This window comes from Polyergus mexicanus, unplaced genomic scaffold (genome assembly GCF_030449975.1).
Source record: "Polyergus mexicanus isolate NDT 795.1 unplaced genomic scaffold, iyPolMexi1.0 SCAF_15, whole genome shotgun sequence".
In the NCBI taxonomy this organism is placed as follows: Eukaryota; Metazoa; Arthropoda; class Insecta; order Hymenoptera; family Formicidae; genus Polyergus; species Polyergus mexicanus.
This window is the reverse complement of record NW_027223335.1, coordinates 4,262,763-4,284,955: the sequence shown is the minus strand read 5'-3', so window position 1 is coordinate 4,284,955 and position 22,193 is coordinate 4,262,763. Positions and strand designations below refer to the sequence as shown.

The 22,193-nt window shown below is 36.1% G+C and overlaps 3 protein-coding genes across 5 annotated transcripts in view; 2 read left to right on the top strand and 1 right to left on the bottom strand.

Moving 5' to 3' along the window:
• The first annotated feature begins 550 nt into the window (after positions 1-550).
• Positions 551-6,157, top strand: Ath (ATP-dependent RNA helicase DHX33). The gene is given in 9 exon segments (XM_070308471.1): positions 551-662; positions 665-956; positions 1,812-2,136; positions 2,635-2,927; positions 3,106-3,338; positions 3,672-4,022; positions 4,376-4,574; positions 4,755-5,031; positions 5,675-6,157. Coding segments are annotated over 9 exon segments (2,250 nt in total). The 5' UTR covers positions 551-559; the 3' UTR covers positions 5,852-6,157.
• Positions 6,158-9,621: 3,464 nt separating this feature from the next.
• LOC138940015 (neuroligin-1) overlaps positions 9,622-22,193 on the top strand; it is a 36,475-nt gene continuing 23,903 nt past the window's right edge. The window contains exon 1 of one of the 3 annotated variants that reach the window (XM_070308469.1): positions 9,622-9,816. The gene's annotated coding sequence lies outside the window, so the exon portion shown is untranslated. Of the gene's footprint in view, positions 9,817-20,252; positions 21,636-22,193 lie in introns of those variants that run through there. The other 2 variants (XM_070308470.1, XM_070308467.1) reach the window with 2 other exon arrangements.
• Positions 10,507-20,363, bottom strand: LOC138940008 (uncharacterized). Its single transcript, XM_070308456.1, has 3 exons — positions 20,338-20,363; positions 12,081-12,666; positions 10,507-11,725 (listed from the first exon to the last, which is right to left on the bottom strand). Exons 2-3 carry the CDS (start codon positions 12,644-12,646, stop codon positions 10,507-10,509), a joined length of 1,785 nt encoding a protein of 594 aa, XP_070164557.1. The 5' UTR covers positions 12,647-12,666; positions 20,338-20,363.

Sequence of the window (22,193 nt, the reverse complement as noted above, 5' to 3'; positions counted from 1 at the left end):
TGAAAAATAAAATTTGATAGTCCTAAACTGTCACCTCCTTTTCAACTGTAATAGATTTTTTGTCTAATTTTTAGTAAACTTAATATATATATGTCATTTTATAATTCATATATATATATATAGAAGCTCTGTAAAAAAAGAAAATAATGTATTGAAACAATAATTGTGCGAAGCTAAATCCCTAATCCTGAAAATTGCAAGAATTTATAACCTCGTGAAATAGAGGCTTCTTGTATAATTTTTATATGGATCATTTTTTACAGAGAAATTCGATATTATGATCAGTATTATATTTTTTAAGTATTACAAAATAATTGATATTTTTCTTAGAAAAGATTATTTTAAAAGATGTTATATTTACAAAATATATATCGTATAATTATTTGCTGTCATATTATAGCTGTGTATACGTTCTGGAATTACTGCCAATGAATTCCGGAACGCAGTCATTGTCTCTTTTATACAGATGGTTTCGTTTATTCTAAAAGTATAATTAATCAAAATTTCCCGCTTTTTTTCTGCCCATCATTGCATCCAACATACAGTATGCAAAAGTCCCATGATTGCTGCAGTGCTACTGCCATATTTGCCGAGAGGGCGTTCAAGTTCAAGCAGCGATGAAGAAACCAGAAACAGCTGTAGTGTGCAACACGTGTTTGATGCTACTCTACTGATCGTGCTGCGAACGATATTTCGCATATTCGCGCACGAGGAGTTTACGAGATGAGGGTCCACGACGACGCAGATTCCAAGTACAACGTGATGGGGAAGTCGTCCAAGATGGCCCTCAAACGGCCCAATACTGTCGTGTTTCATGAAAAATCCAACAAAGTGCAAAAAATGAATGAAAATAACCAGTGCAACAATTCTACGAACGCAATACAGACCAACGATAAGGTGAACGTTAGTATGCATCAGCGGAGAAAATCATTGCCCGTCTACATGCATCGTAAAAGGTAAGACCACGTTCCTTTCTTTTATATACCTTTCACGTGTCATACTGTCATATGCGTCGATATAAATATATAAAACAATGACGTTTATTTGTATACACGCAGTGTATACAGGATGTTTCAAAATGGAGGAATACAATGTACATACAAGCTTTACAAATGTTTAGTCAATAGAGAGAAAAAGAGAGAGAAGGGGAAACTCTGATATATATATATATATTCCTGTTCGATAAGGTAGATACTCGCACACGAGCACTGATAATTTTGTTTATCAAATAATTCGATTCATTGATGCAATCTGTAAAAAAAATTTAAGAACTAGCTTTTAAAAAATCGTTAACTTCGCCGGTTAATTTTAAAATTCTGAAGTTTTTAAAATTTTTGACAATATCATATCTAGTAATGTATTGCGCATATGAAACAATTTATAATTCCGTAAGCAAAAACGGAATAACATTAGAGTTTTTCATTCACTCTTATGAATATATCTCATTTGAGCAAGCGGTATTTATTCTTAGGGGAAACTATTGTGTGTATATATTTTTTATTTATTTTTTTATTTTTTTACAGAATCTATTTATGTGAAAACATTGCCTAATTTATTTATACACATATAAAGCGCCAATGATTGTGTTTTTCTGCAGTAAAAATAATAATAAATATTTTATTAATGAATACAAAATACATTTTATGTGTATTATAGTATATATATATATATATATATATATATATATATATATATATATATATATATATATATATTCTAATATTATATACAATATTATTATTTATAATATTATCATTTATTTGTCTTCGAATCATTGTTTAAATGGAGCGATCGCGCTTGTGGATTTTCAGATTATTGGAAGAGATACGCCGGCACACTACTCTAATTATAATAGGCGAAACCGGCAGCGGTAAGACCACGCAGATCCCGCAGTTGTTGCTCCAGACCGGTATAGCCGGCATGTCTGGCTGCATCGGCATCACGCAACCACGCAGGATAGCGGCCGTCAGTATAGCGCGCCGAGTTGCTCAAGAACAGGGAGTGAAGCTGGGAAAATTGGTGGGTTACTGCGTACGTTTCGAGGATTGCACCTCCTCTCATACGAAGATAAAATATCTGACGGACGGCATGATGGTGCGAGAGGCAATGACTGATGAGATCCTGTCAGATTATTCGGTACATTATATATAATTATTACTAAGATAACATTATTAAAAAAGACGCAAATATATTGTATATCAGGAGACAGTGATAAATAAACAGCTTGATTGCGATCTTTTTTCGGAAAGATCTGAAATTCTTTACTAATTGTATATGAGACATTTTAGACTACTATTACATTTTATAAATATATGTTAATGTTATAAATTTTCTTTAATTTTCTCAGAAAATCGGAAATCGATATAGTCAGTTTATCTAATATTCAATATACTTAAAGATAAAATATTTAAATGTTTTAATATTTTTAATAAATGATAAAATTGAAATTATTATTATTTCTTTAGAAGTTTAACGATAACTTTTAATTAAATATTTATGGAAAAAAAATTAAAAATACATTAAAGAATTTTTACATCTCTCTTTCAGTATTTTTATGCCATTTTTTTTCTGCTATCTAATTGTGTAATTACAATTTTATTATATGGAACAATAAAGTTTATAAATTTACGACAGGTAGTGATACTCGACGAAGCTCACGAGCGATCTGTACAGACCGACGTTCTATTCGGAGTGACGAGACGAGCGCAGAATTTGCGAAAGTTAAAGAACCTACCGCCCTTGAAACTTCTGATTATGTCAGCCACGATGGATCCTAATAAATTCAAAGAGTACTTCCAGGCACCAGCGTTGTATCTGGAGGGCCGTCAACATCCCGTGAGAATTTTTCATGCAGTTTCCACTCAACAGGACTATGCATTCGCCGCATTAGTTACGGCGTTTCAAATTCATCGTCAGGTACCTGCAAAGTAAGTATTACACTTGTAATTCTAATACGGAATATGAAATGTGTTTACATTATGTACATGAAAGTGAACTGTCTATTCTAAAATAAATCAGGACTAGGATCTTGTGTGAGAATCCAAGAATATGTTATTGTACAACAATATTGTTAATATCATTTGGTCTTTGACTTTCGTTTTCCAGTGAGGATATTCTGATTTTCTTGACTGGTCAAGAAGAAATAGAAGCAGCCGTGATAGCCGCCCGACAAGTGGCTAAACAATTGGATGAACAAAAGTATCCACCGCTAAAAGTTTTTCCCTTATACGCAGCATTGCCCACTCACCAACAGTTAGAGGCTTTTAAACCTTCGGCACCGGGAATGCGGAAATTAGTATTGTCGACAAACGTCGCCGAGACATCTGTCACGATTGGTGGTATGTATATATGCTTCGTTTAGCTCTCATTATTTTATTTTTTGATAAAATATGGAAAATAATAATAAATATTTTTATTAGCGCTGAAGTTTTTTATAAAAACGAAATCAAAAATTATAAGGTTATAAAATAGGGTTATAAAGGTTATTAAGGTTATAAAGAAAATTTATTTTTGAAAATTTTTATTAGGGATAACGGAAATGAGTATACATATATTGCGATATTAACTATGTTATAAATTATTACATTTGCTTTAATTCATAACGTTTGCGATTATTGAACTTATTGTTTGAAATCTCTGATTTAAGAAATTGACAAGGTAATTAAATATAGGAATTCGTCATGTGATCGATACCGGTGTTGTCAAAGCGCGAACTCATCATCCAACGACGGGATTAGACATGTTAAGGATTGAAAAAATTTCACAAGCTCAAGCCTGGCAAAGAGCGGGCAGAGCCGCTCGCGAATCGCCGGGTAGGTGTTACAGAGCTTACACCCGAGAAGAATTCGAGAAAATGAAGAACATGCCGGTGCCAGAAATTCAAAGATGTTCGCTCGCGGGAGTTGCTCTTCAACTGCTCGCTATTGGCGTTGATATTACTACCTTTGATTTCATGGATAAACCACCTAAGGAAGGCGTAGATGTGGCTGTGAAATGTTTAGAGAAGCTAGGTGCGGTTAAAGGTACGAATTATTTTTATATTTGTATATTTATTTGTTATAGAAGATATTTAAATATTATTTGTTAAACAAAATAAGAGATTTCTATTATTAGATACATATATAAAATAATGCATTAAATTTTGTTTACATAATTTTCACAAAATGATTGATTTTTTTTTTATTATTTAATAAACAAAATAAAAAGTATAATAGACATTTTTTTCATATTGAAATTGAGACAGAATATAAAAAAATTATTAATTAGCGATTGTTTGCGTAATATCTTTGTCCCATTGTATTGAACGTGATGCGAATAACGAGAATCGTTCTCTAATCAAGATATATAATAAACATTCTTATATCCTTTTTAAAAGGATCTCCACCGCAGCTGACTACACTCGGCCGTACGATGTCACTATTCCCATTAGATCCTCGATTTACCAAAGTGATCCTTGCGTCGGTGGAACACAGGTGTCTGGAGGAAGCACTGACCGTTGTTTCTTTACTATCGGGAGAATCGATTTTTATGGATCCACCTACAAAAAGGGAACAAGCTCACAATGCACGCTCACGGTACGGCTCTTGCTTGCATAATCTATTTATTGCCTAAAGGGAAAATAAAATCAAGATGAAAAATTTATGACTATTCCTTACAGAGAATACGTATATAATAAAATGCATTTTCCTTTACAGTTTGTTAAGTTGGCTAAATAAATTATTGTTTAATGTTGTCAATTCATTGGGGATTTTCAGATTTGGTTCGCCTGAGGGAGATCACGTAATGCTGTTGAATGTGTTTCGAGCATACCGAAGTGCTACACAGAAAAAGGTGTGGTGCCACGAGAACTTTTTGCACCATCGAAATCTGGAGTACGCGTCGGAAGTAAGGCAACAGCTTGCGGCGTTGGCGGAACGTGCGAATTTGGAAAAGGCGAGCTGCGGAACGAATACGAAGCAGCTAAGAAAAGCTTTTCTCGAGGGACTTTACGAGAACCTCGCAGAGTTGCAGAGGGATCAGACGTACGTCACGGTAAGTAATGTTGCCCACAACATTTCTATATTTTCATTCTACATTTTCCTAATTGTTGTATGTGTTGTTCTTCTATTATAGTATTGCGTCAAATATTAACCCTTTTCCCTGTCTCATTTAGAATTTATTTTATTTGTAGTGCAATTTTATAATACTGTGTAAACATCTATAATAAAACTGTCGAGCTAAGGCTAAGCTAAGCTTTGTCTTTACTCGATTGATTTTATGATTGAATTAATTCTATGCAGGTATACTTAAAAGTGATTTTGTTATGCGAGCAAATCTCTTTTATCGTATTAATATATATTTTTTGAGGCTCTTGCATGTATTCATTTATTTTTCACATTGTGCCCTGAGACATTTTAATGAATTTTAATTAGCAATTAAAATTAAGTTAGAAATTGATCGTTATTTCCTCCTTTACTAACATTTTATAATCTGTTTGCTTCTTTCCTAAAGATTTAAGAAAGACATGGATATACGACGCGCATATGCATGTATGTACATCACAATTATATCAAGTCATTTTTGCTTCCACATTCTTCTTCATTAGCTTTTGCCAGTATCTCTGTCTCGCTCGAGGTTCCTACAACGAAATTTCGGCAAGAGAATTTCTCTTAACTGTATTACGCATTCAATATAGGTGTACTCGAAGCAGCCGGTAACCATACATCCTTCTTCGACGTTGCATGGTACAAAGCTGCCGTTGCTGCTGTTCACAGAAGTTGTAGCCACCGGAAGATGTTACCTTCGCGGTTTGTCTGTCATCGACCCGGCGTGGTTGATACGAAAGAACATCGGTCCTGGGAAACATGGCTGACGCAATTTTTTATGCTACATCGTTATTTATGCAGAGCTTATTTTTGTTGACACGAGATAAAACGGGACAATTGAGGCCATCGGATAAATGTGTCGACGCAACGATTTTTGAGTGTTAATATTGATAGCTATGACATTGTAATTTCAAAGGAAAAAGATTATTGTGTTGCGCGTTTTATACATGTATTTATCCATAGAGACCTCAATTGTTCCATTTTATTTGATCATGTTGGCAATTTTGTTGGAGATATATGCTATGTATAATCAAGAAGAGAAACACTTTTCTACTACTTATATACTTTAACGTAAGTAAGTATTGTTATTGAATTTAGCTAATAAAAATTTTAATTATATGATGTATTTGTATTATACATCGAGAGAATCAAGAAATTCCATCCTCGTCTGCTCGATTTATGCGATTTAATGCAGAGCGCAAATACCCTCTTGAGTAACAATACCCGTATAATTTACATAGAGACGTAATTAAGTGAAAGTATATCCGCTACATACAACGTCTAAGTGCATCTTACTCTTGCAGCCTTATCCTCTCTTCGCCGCACCTCATACTCATCCTTCTTACGCTATATATATACACAAGCAATCTCTTGTTCTCAAAGCAGAAACCATACGATTTTAGTAAGAGATTACGGCCGTTATGCTAAAATAACGATATACGAATATATATATACAATATATGTATATATCGACGGTTCGGCAACTTTGGTCAATTTTACGGTCTGCGGGTCTTAAACTTTACCACCCTATCCTTCTGGATACTGCAAAAGCGAAGAAATCCCGCGAGGTGTTCTGAAGGACTTAACGAAGCCTGCACGTTTAATACTTGTTGATGGTATTACGAAGCGATTTAACCGCGAAACGAAGTTCCGCGCGGGCCCCGGCAAAATTGCAGGTAAATTACTAGCGGACGTTACCGGTGAAGGGGAAAGGGATGTTATGCTCATGCCAGGGCACTAACCCGGCACCTACCACACTCTGTTCCGCGTTCTCTGTATTGGATAATTATGGCTTCAGCGGGAGGGAATATTGAATTTGCAACGCGTATAAGAGCTAATCGTCGAATACGCGAGAACGAAGAAAGCGTACTTTAATGTATAGTTTCGCAATCGAGTCCGTTGCAATAAATTTCACTTTTTAAAGAATTTTTAATATTCATGCATGCATTCTGAAACATTCAATATGTTTTGTTTTATTTTATTTATATACATCTGTAAATTTTAGCAAAATTTTACGTGAAATAGTTTTATATTTGTAAATAATATTGAATATAAATTTTTTGCAATATTGAAGATAAATGTGTGTGAAAAGAAATCCAATACTTTTGTAAATATCAGATATAAAATTTATAATATTGCGATATGTGAAATTTTGTAGATAGATTATATTTTTCATTATATTTCGCTTCAATAATCATTAATACATATATACAAAATTTCCAATTAATTATATTTTTATATTTAATTTATACAATAATTTAAAGTATACGTTACAAAATATTGGAAATAAAAAAGAAATAAGTATAGGTATACACGTACGGAACAAGGAATATTTCAGTTTTCAAAATATTACAGGACTTCAAGTTTTTTTTACTTTTCCTCAGGTAAGAGTTTTTCGTGTGGCATATATACGATTTGCGTCTTCCTAAATCTCGAAAATGTACGTTTACATATTTATAATCTTCTATAGCTACATCCTCAAGCCTGCTTTAGCAGTGACTGTATACTAGAATATATTTGTCGATACGGATAGGAGAATCCGATATAGGATTAAATCGTCACGTAGTTAGGCGGCATGGGGATATATCCACTCATCGGATCGAATTATCTTCTTCCTCGCTTCTCTCTCTCTCTCTCTCTCTGCTTACAATAGACACTAGTTGTTTTCTTCCTTACAGGGAAAATTATATTCGAAGATGTCGTGCAGGATGACGTTATCAACGATAGACTTTATTGATTTAAGATTTCACAGCTTATCGGATTTCCCAATATCCATTTTGCGTAATACTAACAATGTTTGTGTTTTTAGATGTATTTTTCATCATAGGCAGGAAAAGTAAATACATGGCTTATTCGATTATAGGAGAAAGTATTGTAGATTTCAATACTCGTCTCATTATTCATAGTTCAATAATATGCATATGACGAGAATACACGAGAAAATGTATTTAGGGTATAAATAAAATGTGACTTTAATCTAAATCTAAAACGTTTGAAGGCTGAAAAGCACTTTGAACGTATTTCGTTCGTTTCGAGCGTGTTATATAAGCTCGCGTATATCTAATTTTACGTAATAGGAGGGAAAAAAAAAAAAAAAAAAAAAAAAAAAAAAAAAAAAATCAATTTGAAAAAAATTATTATCTTACCCAATAATCGAGCTCAATAACGTTATGAAAGTGATCCGAGTCCCGCGAGAACTTAAAACTATTTTACATGAGAATAATAGGAGCGCATCATGGAACGTCGAGTATAATCGCTATGAGAAGCACGCTTCATTAAGCTTACATTTACGCATACATTTAAGTTTGTTTATACAGGCAAGCTGTTTATAAATTTCACGATGCGCAAAAGATATTATATAATTTCAAAATTTTTCGATTCTTTCGCATAATAATAAAGCGTGCTCCATTTTCGCAAGAATGCTAATGAATGCTAGAATAAGTTATGCTAGAAGTAATGCTAGAATGCGAGAATAAGTAGACGATCAGGGATAAGGGTGAGAAGGGGAGGGGGAGGATGTTTTCATCCTTGTCATCCAGCCGGAGGAGCTTCTATCCATCTATACAAAAAGAGGCATCACAGCCTCGTATGGCGTACGCGCTATTCAGCGTGATTAAGAATTAAATATTTATGAGAGAGAGAGAGAGAGAGAGAGAGAGATAGAGAAGAGAGACTTCTCTATGTCGACGACTACATCGAGCTTTCTTCAGGACTTCACGTTGATAGCGCACTCCTGTTATGAATAGAGCGACGAGATACCGGAGCATGCTGAAAGCGGACGAAAATAGGCTTTCGTCGGCGTGTTTACTCTCTTTCGCCTCTTCCTACAATTCGCGGTGCAGTCTTCCCTCGTAATGTAAAGACGATCCTTTGTGAGGACGCTCAAGGAACTCCTTAATAATGAATTTCTCTATGAATGACTTGCCGTGTCATCGCACGATGTAAGTACGCTCGTAGACGAGCTGAATGCTGACGAGAAACAAACTCGGCGGGAACAAATTCCAGTTACGTTTAATCAAACGTTCGTTCAAATTGACGATCTTTCATAGATTCGCCAGTGCCAACGTATAAAGCTGAAGAAAGAATTAAAAGAACGCATTTCTCGTGTATTTCGGTCACCTACATAATTAACCGTTTTCATTTTGCAGCGCATCGTCCAGGATCTTTTATATCCACGCTTTTTCTTACGACCGCTTACAATTGACCTATCTTCGCTTTTGTTCACAGTTTTTTAACCCTTCGACGAGTCTCTACTTATTACAAGAAAAGGAAATCTGAATATTTTGTAATAATTTTCATCATAAGTTTATCTCTTTTTTTTTGCAGCAACATCTCTCTATTAAAGTATTTTAATATCACTGTTATTTTAATAATTATTGAACGAATGAGTATAAATTTTATATATATATATATATAATTTATATTCAATAATAAATCAGGATTTTTTTCACGTATATCCATGATATTCGATATGTTTTATTGATTGCGCACTGCAATTATAATCTAATTAAACATAATAATCTTTGTATTAGTTGTAGCACGTCGATCGTGAAGAGAAGAGAGGACTTTGAGCCTTGAGAAAGACAACGATAGCAACAGGTGGCATAAAAAATTTATTCGTGATGGCTCTCCATCAGCAGAGGACATTTGTTTCTGGGGATCACTCGACCTTCTTAATTATGATTCCGGAATGTAATTAATGTTGATAGGACATCGCAGGTGTATCATTAAGGTAATGTAGACATATAAGATTTAAATGCGAATAATTGATAAACGTTTCATCGTAAAGAACGCTATGAAAATATTGCGAGATAAAGCGTTCTCTCTTGCTCAACTTCGAAATCGAGAATGCTTTTTTAATATTAATCAAAAGTAATGTATGAGGCTAGGTGGAAAATCGAGGAACGTATGTATATTAAATCGTAATATGGAAAAAAAATTCTTTTTCATAAAAATAATTTATTATTATATTTATTATTATTCTGCATATATATGTGTTTGCGTGTATGTATTGATTAGCGTAAAAAATACGCGTAAAGTTCGCCTAAAAAATTCGAATAGAATGATCTTCGTGATTTTCTTTCTCTCTTGTTGATTTTATACAATAATAAAAATGAAGAGATATATAAAAATATTTCAGTAAATTGGACAAAAAAATAGTGCTTTACCGTAAAAAAAAGAAAAAAAATTAAAAAGTTTTACATTCCACCAACATACATGTATTTTATATATTTTCAACGAACATAAAAAAAAGTTTCAGGCTTTCTCCTCTATAAAACCATTCGAGCAAATATTATGAAATAATGGAATATTCATTACTTTCACATATTTTTTCAACATAATATAATGACATATCACAACATTTCTTTCAATAATTCGATTTTTTTTGAAAAAAAAAAAAATAGCTCAAAACTTGTTCAGTTTACTCATCAATCCATTTAATGATTTTGATCCATAAGTATTCCTTTGTACATGCTAGGATTGCATTCGATTCAACGACATCCATAATCTGTCGACCCACATGAACGAATATTCCTAATGTCCTAAGAACAGTGATAATAACTGAACGCAGAGATAATTGACGAACTTGTAAAGCGGTGAATCTTGAATCTTTAACAGATCCGCTTGTCGTGTTCTCGTAATTCTCTATAAATCGCCTGACGCGAGATAATAAAGGCGTAGCTTTCACGGCTCGGATATGGTCGTTATCCTGTCTCGATCCCTCTGGAATTGTTAGGATGGGGAGAAGTACGCGATTTTTGTAAAGCATTTGTTGGTGCGATTGCTTGAAATTTTGCCCCGACAAAAAGAACGGATGTATCCTTTCCGGTGCCACTGAAACATCCCTCTCGATCCGTGATCTTTTTTCTACTCTTGGCTGCTGGTAGCGCCGTTCTTTCGTGTTGCTTCCTCTAGCTATTTCACCAAATCGCGAGATAGCGTTCCTTTTAACAGCTTCTCTTCCGCTTCCTCGAGATTCAAGAGGCGATCGCTCAGCGACGTCGACTCTTTTTCCGCGAGGCAATAAAAATGAATCGCGAGATAATTGCTCAGGCTTTCGGTGGGACACCTCTGAATTTATCGCTCTTTCTGGATTGCACGGTGAATTTCCGACGGAATTCGTCAACTTTACGATACCCGTACAACGCACTGCGACCGCATTTATTCGCCGTAACTGTAAACGCGACGACAAGGAGCTTCCGCAGTTGTTCAAAGAGATGCGGTCTCCTTTGGGAACTCTTTTCATTCCGCGATCTTTCTCCGGTGTCCAGGGATCGGATTCGAACAATTCGTCGACTTTCGAATTTCTTTTTCGTGACTGCGAATAAAGTCGAAAGGGAAATCGATGATTGCTGAGCGATTTTTCTCGGGAGACTGCGAGTAAAGATAAATTTCCTAGCACAGTCCTAGAATTATCTCGAATAAAAGAATTGTGATGATTAGTCAGATGCGAATATAAAACTTTACGACGCGTATCCTCTTCGAGATCCGTCAATTCAAAACCGATTCTTTCATCATCCTTGGGATTAGGTGTCGGATTAACAGTGTCCGAACACATCACGCAAGATGAAAATTCATGATCGCGCAGAACTTCTCGTTGGTTGTCGAAAAATTCCGGCACGATCGAGAATGCTTGTCGCCTGAAATTTTTGCACGCCGGTCATTTTGCAGTTAAAAGGATTAAACTAATATCAATAATATTATATTTTCAGTTTAAAGGCTTAAGAAAGAGAGAAAGAGAAATAACAAAAGATAATGTTACATTAAATACATATATAAATAATACATTGAATTTTTTATTCACGCTATAATTGTTTAGAGAAATAAATAATTTAAATAAAACAAGATACGTATCGTAAAGTAATAGAAAAAATTTTTTAATTTAATCGATCTTTATCGCAGAATTATATTTTACATCGCGTAAAAACAAAAAAAAAAAAAAAAAAAAAAAAAAAGGGAGAACAGCTCACGTGTGAGAAAAGGTATGATTCTCACTTTTTCTGGATGTGAAGATCAATCATTGATGTAATCCTGTTAATTCCATCAATTTTGCTACTTTCCTCATTATTCGGTATAATTGGTAAAACTTTATTCATCGTCCATTCCTTTTGAATCATTTTCACTTTTGAAACGATTCGATGTTGGTCGGAATCGTTCGTGAATCTCGAAATAGCGGATCTCGCCGTTGTATGCGAAAGTTTTTCTCGCAAATGTTTTCCTTTCCGTGTTTTTCTAAAAATAAGCGGCATCATCGTATCCATCGCATTTTGCGGAAATAGATTTTCCTGGCGTTTCGTCGCCTTGACCGTCGTGTTGCAATCTCTTGTTGCGGCGAGCGACGGTGCAGATAGATTCGTCGACAATTCGTCGCTTATCTCGAGCAAATAGTCCGCCCAACAGTAACCCAGAGCTACCTCCTCGTGATACGTCTTGTATATTTTCCGCCAATATCGAAGAGTTTGTCGAAACAGCGTAACGGAATCCGTCCTCCGTCCGTCTTCCGTTGATCCTGATATCAACGAAAGCAGCAGAGCGGAAAGTATCGGAATCGTGGGCGACATCGATTCGCGTCTCCGTGTTTCTGGAAAGGACAGAAATAGATACGAACGATCATTTTTTCAGACATGCGCATAAATCGATTGAATCTTGTCAGAATGGAAAACTCGGTACGCTCCATATTTTTAAGACGATTGTGAGAGAATTGGTGGTTATTCATAAAAATGGTTTACTCTACGCATACAAAATAAAAATTAAAATTAAGACGTTTGAAATAAGAGTGTATTGATTTTATAACTTGGAAAATTTACTCTCTCCGAATAGGAAATTGTATTAATATAATTTTCAATCGAATTAAAAAAAATTTCTTTATTAAACATTTGTATTTTATAAAGATTATATAAAGATAAATTTATTAAATTCTGCTTTATGCATGATAAAAACAGGAACTAAAAAATCGGTTAATCTCACGAATTACAGGATTAAAAAGAATATAAAAATACCTGGTGCGTTTTATATTAAACTGCCATCACTGATGTTCACTAGAATTATGAATGAAAAATATATCTTTTTATATTATATGATATTCAAAATTGCTGGCGATAACGAACGGGTGCGGAGAAAAAAAATATGCGTTTTGTTGCATAACGAATAGAAAAGGCGCACGTGAAAAAAGGGGGAGGGTATAATCAGATTCGTTAAATTATATAAAAATTTCGCAAAACAAGAGAATCCCACATCGAATATATTCGGGATGGAGATTTTCCTCTTGTAACACTAAATGGTAGACTGACTGGTTTATACGACAGGGACCCCGCTATATCTATCCGTGACAATTAGCCAAAAATGCATAAAGCAATTTGCCGTGCGTAATCTGCCCCCGCTCTTTCTCTCTCTCTCTCTCTCTCTCTCTCTCTCTCTCTTTCCCTTTCTCCTTTTCGTATCTTCTATAGGTTATATGTCCCTCTTTTTTGCTATCTCTTTCCTGCACGCAAAGTTAACGGGTTTTCTCATAGTAAGAAACACACACACAAGGATGATGGCGATGAGCAGGTTGCATTCCTAACATCATTCCTCGAATGGTGTTAACACGGGTCACCTCGAGGGGAATTCAAGAATTATCTCCGGCATAGAACGATTTAAAGATTATTTATTGAAAGAATAAATACATATACATAAATTTGACGCAATGTACACGAAGGGGAAACGACGAACTTTTCCTCTGTCTTGAAGAAGCGAAAACGGGAGCAGCTGAACGGCTGTTGTCAAAGAGCGCAGAACGGGAGAAGTAATAAAAAGAGATATTATTCTTGTGTACACGAACTATCATCATTGTTTAATTAATTGAAGAAAAGTTTTAAGCGCGAAAAGAAGTTGAAAACCTTGTAAACTTTATTCCCAAGATTTCTATTAAGTACGTTAACAAAGATCCTTTGTAATAATTCGTGTTTCGTCGCGTATTATAGAAAAAAATTTACTGATTTCCCTCGGAGAAATAAGTATTAAACACTAATAGAAAGATAGTATTTCTCATTTTATATTCTGAAAAAGCATTTGCATCACACAAAACAAAAAATAATAACGATACAGTGTAGGTATCAAATGTAAATATAATTTTAAATATATATCCCCTGATATTTTAGAAAATAAAAGAAAGTAAAAAGATAACAAACTGTACGATCATTTTGAAACTGAATCATTGTGTGAGTTTTAATAGGAGTGATTAATGTTTTTTTCCTTAGTCGTACTTGGCCAAGTAACCAACTAACGAATCGGATCTTTACTCGTCAATGATTCACCGTTTTATTTGCCCTCTTCTTGTTTGCCATGAACTAAAGGCGTTAATTAACAGTGAAAACTATTTTGCAACCTTTCTTGTTTCGTACGTTTTCTTCCTTTCCCTTTACAACTGAAATTACGTACCGTGATTTCCGCTTTTTGCGATTTAACAATTAATTAAAGTCCTTGAAAGCAATAAAGATGAAGCAACATTAATGCAAGCGACATTATTTTCAGAAGGGGTTTTATATTTTATGCATTTTTATTTATCCTCTACTGTTTTTGTAATCCTCCGCATTTGAAATGTTATTATTAAGTTTTTCTCGTATATAAAATTGTTTGAACGCGAACGATTCTTTTAAAGACTTAAAAAAAAAAAAAAAAAAACTAAATTATCGCGGTATATTTACTAATAAAAAAAGAGAGATTTATAAAACTTCATAAATTTAAAGCAGAGGTCGGGTTGCGCGCGCGATAACTCGTCCGTGAGTGCGAAGGGGTTAAATTACATGTTCCTCATCCTGTGCATCTTTTTTTTTTATTTCTTCTCACCGCGCCTTTTTCTACTTATTCTCGTCGCTTGGCTCTTCTTTCTCTCTCTCTCTCTCTCTCTTTCTTCGTCCCACTTTTTCGAATATATATATATACACGTATACGTAATAGAAAATCGGGGGGAGGAAGCAGTGCCGGGGATGATTCACGTAACCGCACTCTTGGAGATCTTATGTTAGATCCTCTTAACCCCCCCGAAACAACGACGAGAAAGCGATAGCTGCTTCTCTCCATTTCGCCACCTATACTACATATCTACTTATCTATCTATCTAACTACCTTTCCGCTCTTCTTTTCTCGTCTCTTCTTTCTGTCTCGTGCTTTCCGTTTATTATCTACCTATCCTCGCAACACTCCACTTTGTCTTGCGTCCGACAGTTACATCGACATCCACTCGTCCAGGGCAAACCTGACCGGCAATTCTCGTTGGAGTAGTGCACAGATACTACAGGGCGGAGATGATGGTTGGGTGAGGATACTCTTGTGGAACGTCAATTACGAAACGAGAACAGAATAATTGGAGCACTGGCTTTTTCGCGATGACCAAATCATTTTTTACCAGCTGTTGGCGCATTTAACTCTCCTTTTATTGCCAAAGTAAGCATTACGAGCGATAATCGTGAATTTTCGATATTGTTTAAATTTTAATTGATTTATCGCTTTGTTATTTTTATAAATTGGTATAGAAACATGATTTCTCTCTCTCTCTCTCTCTCTCTCTTCAATTTTTCCAATTACGTATGTCGTTATTGTTTATATCTAAAAACAGAGTTTGAAATGTAAACAAGTACTCAATTCTTATTTTTTTTATTTATATATGAAGATTAATAGAATTAAATTATTTAAAAGCTTTAACCGTAAATATACATAGCTTATAATGGTTTTTAACGCAGCGGAGAATATTCAGGTTAAAGTTTTTAGATTCTTTAATATGAAGGACGTACATAAATTAGCTCTTAAATTCCAACCGTACGAATTTTAACTGAATGACAAGCAGCGAACCGGGGAGCTCCGTTCGGAAAGAGAGTAAAAAACGATGTTACGTGAGCGAAGTCGCTAAGCTGCTTTCTCGTTCGCTACTTTCGTATCGTCGATCGCGTTTGCCTAAATTTTCCATTGCACCTTCCGAAATTCACGATTACGGTGACACTCCTGATTACAAATACGATGGAACGAGATTGGATTTTCGATCGTATCCGGAGCGATCTGATAACAATGTTTGAAAGACGCGGTCGTCGCTAAACGCGAAGCGGATTGAGAAGTCCGTGGCCGTGGCATTTTGTAAATTCCTGCCCAAGTTATCTCTAATAACGAGATCTTTCTGGCATATCTCGCATCGTATCGACATTTTCTGAAGGCGTTTAAAAACTCTGACAACCGGACGCTAACGAAAGTTTCGCAGACGAGTTGGGATCGATGATAAACGAAAAATATTGGACAGTTTTCAATTTTCTTGAAACTTGTTTCTGCCGGTTTTTATTTCACGTATCAAAATGAAAAATTTACAAAATGACCTTTGCGATTACAACATTATAAACTCAGAAGTTTCGCTATATGTAATTTTTTCAGATTAATTTCAAAATATTATTAAATAAATTGTAATAGAGAGAGAGAGAGAGAGAGAGAGAGAAATGAGTTAAAGATTAGATAAATTGATTATATTTTTATAACGCTAAGTAATTAGAAATATATGTATAATGTATATAAATTTTTTTTAAACAAGGATTTTGGCATTTGTCTAAAGTATCGAGCGATTAAATTCAGTTAGTGTTTGATTCATTTGCATGTATCAATGTTAGATTTAAATATCTATGTGCGAAAGTTTATCGAAACATTTTATTTAACTATTCCACCGGCTTTGTCAGATTATAAATACGTGAGAGAGTCCACGCAATTTTTCATATTTCCAGATATATTTCCGGTTGTTATCCTTTATAGTGTAACTTTGTTACGATATAGCGATGCACTCTGGGCTATTCGTTATGACGAATGTCGGTTTCATTATTATATTTCTCACAGTGTGGTTATTCTAAAACTGCTGTCACTCCCAGACGCTACAGAAATGATGACCATCTTCGTTCTACGGCGTATCATGCGACAGTCGCGTCTCGGAGATAAATTTTATCACCCGCAGATATCGCTTCCTCGCGAATCGCTATTTGTAATCTTCAACTGCTAATTTGTCATGACCATAATAACGCTTTACGTATCTGAAGGGAATAAAATTCCCTTTTCTTTACATACAATAATGTCATGTATATTTTTCTGTTGCTTGGGATTATTGTCATATCCACATATTGAAAATGTGTATTATTATATCCAGTATATATACATAAATAATTATTAATAACAGACATGACATGAAATATTTTATGACATAAAATATTTACAATTTGAAAATTTACGAAAGAGAGCTGTAGCTATTTAACAATTATTTTTAAAATGATTAGCTGCAGGCACGTACGCGGCGTAATTAACAGCATGTTGTAAAATGTACCCCTTCATCCATTCTTCGTGCTCTTGATGTCTATTATAACAGCGTATCTCTTTTTTATTTTTGTGCAGTATTAACATTAATATACGCTCGTTTATGCGAAACGCGGGCGCATCGTCCGCATAATATTTCACGTTCATGTATCGGATTAACGTTTAGTATTGGATTAACGTAACATTGGATTAACACTGAGATGCGAGTACACCAGGTGGCTCGTTATATTCGCATTTTGCATAGTTATGCGCGAAGAAGCGTCACCGCCTCGTAAGGAGGATCCATTCTGAGGCCGTGTGTTTTAAGACTTTACTTTGTCCCGTCGTAGATAAAAGCTCGGCGTCGAGCTGGGAATTCGATTCATTAATCTGGCCGCCGCGAAACGACCGCGAAATCGATCGAGAACGCCGCCTTCGTAGCCGCCGCGGAAATTGGGGCGCCTTTGGAGAATCGGTCGCGAGGAAAGAAGAAGGAACTTCCTCTCCGCGCGTGCGACTTTATTCCTATCTAACTTTGTCCTGCCACTTTACGATTCCCTGAATACAGCCGGCTAATTAACGGCGCTTTCTTAGCGGGCGAGCTGGGAGTAGCCAATTTCATTTCCCGTCTCTCTTTTTTATTTCCCTCGTCGGTTAAGACGTAATTCACGGCTACTGCGCGAATGTCTCTCGTGGAGTACTCTCGTTGCATCCTCGCTCGAGAAAAATCGTGTACTTTTCGATTTTCTGAAACCATCCGCAAAAAAATCTCGTCTCTCTATTTTTTTTTAGGGCAGCCTCCCTTCCAAAGTTATTTCTGTTATGCTGTATTTTATTGTGCGTCGATGAATCTGCCAGATGCGTGGAAAATTGGAAAAAATTCTTTGTATATATATGAATGAATACTAATACCACAATTTGTTCAGTACATCCTGAATATAGAATTTATGAATCGAATAAAAATAATTCCGTCCTTTGATTTGATTCTATTATACTTGTATCGTACATACTCTACGTTCATTAATGCAACAACTGCGACTTTTTCACATACATTAATTAAATGTATCGTGTATCGCACAATTTATCGATTTACTCTTCAATGATTTTTTGTAGTACTCTTCAATTAGCTTTCAACTATTAATACTGGAATCACTTTACCGAGAGTTTCTCGCAGAATTTCAAGCGGTATTCGAATGAAAAAGGTAATTTTTAAACTTTGTCAATGTTGGTCGGAAATATTTTCAAAGTTTGTCAATGTTGTCGCGTCTAATCGATCGCGTCTACTGCAACCAAAAGCGACGGTTTTGCACGGGCAGGAACGCAGCTGCAGTTTAACGAGTTGGTTGAATTGATGTATTCCTAGCTTGGTTGATTTTAATTAATCGGAATGATGTTTCAATCGAGAGACAGGTAAATGATGGGCGAATGGTAGAGAGAGAGAGAGAGAGGGAGAGGAGGACAGAAGGCGTGAAAAAGCGAAAAAATCGAAGAACAGCAGAAGTGGCCGGGCGTCCGCGTATAAGCGAGTCTCTTGCGCGAGTCTGACAGCTATGGAGAGTATGAGGTTTCCCTCGTTAAGGGTCGTAAATAATGGCGATGGCGACGATAACGAGGCAATTTACGGGCACGCTCTTGCGCACGTTTTAGCTTCGACGTCCGTCGAGGCAATTTGAATTTTTCGTGAATTTGTGATCTTTACGCGCGGCACACTTGGTAACTCATCGAACGATAAAGGACTTTTTGTCGCTCGATCGACGAGTGAATTATATAATAGCGGAATAATGTACGAGTATTTTGTCACACGAAACATAATGGTGGAGGTCAGTCAGAATAAAAGCCGCGATCGACATTCGATTAAAATATAAAAATATTTCACAACAAGATATTTGACAAATATATTTAGCATAAGATATAGGATTGCAATTTTCCTCTTTAATTAGTCAAGATGCACGAATGTTGATTGATAAAAATAAAACTTTAATATGTATCGCACTTTGTATACAATTAATTATATGTAACATAAAATTTCAGAATTTAAAAATTATCGATTTATAGGATCATAAAGATTGCGTAATAAAATAATTGAAATACTTTAATAAATTTTTAAGATTGCCATCATCGAAATGATTAGATATGAAATATTCTGTGATGGTTTTGAGCTGATTTTGATAATCTTTTTGAATAAAAAGACATCAATTATAAATTCGATTATTTAAGTGTATAAATTCAAATATCAACTCCTTTAATAAATATCAGTTCTGTTAATATTTAGAATGGCCATATGGTTACGACATGCGGGTGTTTCGTTCGCTAATGGTTCGCTCGTTTATACTCCCTAGAGCAAGGCACTCAATTTCTTAGGAAGTAGAACAGAGATATGAACCATTTAAGTTTCAAAATGATGGAAAACCCTAAGAATAAGAAAGAGTTCCAGGTGTTAACTTGCTAGAGTGATTCATGCAACGTTACACATTACAAACTTGCGTTTTTTTAAGCAGACTGAAAAAATGATATTTTGAAAAGAAACATGATCTTTTCTCGCGCTCTACTAATATCTGCATTACTGATATTAATTAAAAATTAAAAAAAGAATAGAGACAATGCTTAATATGTATACAGAATGATGAAAAATTAGAGTACTTTGAAAAGAAAAAAGGTATAATATGCGAAAAAATATTGATGCTTTTAAAATGACCATTCGAGTATCAACCCTAAGATACGGTGGTGCGAAAAACATATTGTCCTTGAAACAATATGAAAAAGCACAATAACTCGTATCATTTCATGAACGAATAAAAAAGAAATCCATAAAAACAAAAAATAAAAAAAGAAAGATTCTTTTTTCAATTTTTTCACAAGACGGAGATACTTCTCTACACAGTATTAGTCATCAACTTTTTGTGCGCGCACAGAATCTGTGCGCTTCAAAGAGTCGATAGGTTCATTTGACTGCACATACGGGGAGTCTGAGGAATTAGCTGGGCGATCGACGATTCCACTCCGGCGGAAACGCAGCCGCACAAACGCCAGTCGCTTATTTCGCGAGACGAGTCGCGTGGGTGATGTCTGCTGCCTCCGGTATCCTCGCCATGGAGGAATGGAAAGCGAGAGATAAAAGGGGAAAGAAGAGAGAGAGAGAGAAAGAGAGAGAGAATCCCTCCGCATTCCAGGTAGTCTCTCTCTCTCTCGGCAATGTCCGCGCTCTTTTCATCCTCGTATGCGAGAGAGGACTGGCAAGAGAGAAGGGTGGCGTATATGAGATGCGAGGGTGTAGAGAGATGCTGTGGGTGCCGAAGGCGCAGCGGCGGCGGCGGCCGCGAGGATGTGGGGCACGAGCCGGCGGCGGCGGCGGCGGCGACGGCCGGAGAAAAGATGCTGCGCGTGCACGAGGAAGAAGCAGGATAGAAGGCCCGACGCGGGGGTGGCGGAGATAGAGAGAAAAGGGCAGCGAAGAAGGACAAGAGAAAGAGAGAGGGAGTGGGAGAGGAGAAGCCGGAACGACCCGGGGGTTGCCGTGGCGTTATCGACCGGGCCGCTGCTGGTCGGTATCAAACCAGGCGTCGGCGCCGTGGCTGTCCCGGCTTCCTCGAGTGCCGGACCATTCTCCACCTCCATCACCACCACCGCTATCATTGCCACTACTACGACTACCACCACCAACGACAAGAGCAGTAGCACCAGCACCGCCACCTCCGCGGAGGTCGCACGGCTGCTGGCCCTCGGCGCGTCAGTAAAGCCCGGGACGGACAGTCGATCGCGCACACGGAGGGTGCGGATCGTCCTGGGGGTATTTGATTGTTCCAGTTCCGATTTGGTCGGTTTATCGCTGATTTGTCAGCTCGCGACTTTCATTCCCGCGCGGTTCTCGCGTGTAGACCGTTCGCGTGACACCCTGTCGCCCAGTACGATTCAACAGCTGGTAGAGAAGGTGTTTTCGAGTGGGATGTCGATTCGAAGAGACTGCTAAACATCCGTATCTTTCCGTTTGATGAGCTTCTCCGAGCGATCTGGACCGCATCGTAACGTTCTCGAGCGTAATCGTCGTTATCTCGGACTCTTAACTCGCGATGCGAGACGCATCGAATGGATCGAAGCGCTTCGTGTTGGTGCGTGTGGTGTCGGAGCGGTAGAATTGAAATTATATGGACTGATACGGAAGTTATCTGACCGAAAGAATACCGAATAAATTCCGGGATGGACTATGTGGTACGAGAAGACGACGCTAGATAAGGAGTTGGATGTTACGTTTGGCTCACGGTGCGTTTTATCACATTTTTTTTTTCAGAGTATTCTGCCAATGCGGGGATGCGATGTTTCATGACGAAGAACTCGTATCTCGAGACGAAGAGCGTGTTACTTAATAATAATTAAATTGAGTCTGCTTTTATAAACATCGACATTCTAGTTTACTGAATATTTGTTTCAAATTTGCAACATATGGCATCGACAAATATCGTCGATAATGGAAGATTTAGATAAATCCGTGCGCTTCTTCGATCAATAATAGAAAGTATATGAGTCATATACTTTCTCCCATAGAAAAAGAGGGGTTGCATTAATAATAATAAATTATACTAATAATACTAATAATAATAAAGGAGTTACATTAATAAAAATAAATCATATAAAAGAAATGTTTAGCATTTCCAGAGAATTTATAAATTACTTTATTAAATATCGCGATTATATCGGAAAAAATATCTTTCTATTAAATATAACTTGTGAGTAAATGTTTTGTTAAATATTAATTATTTTCTTAATATTAAAAGTATTATATTCGTCTACTTTATCTCACACGATATATCTATTTATTCG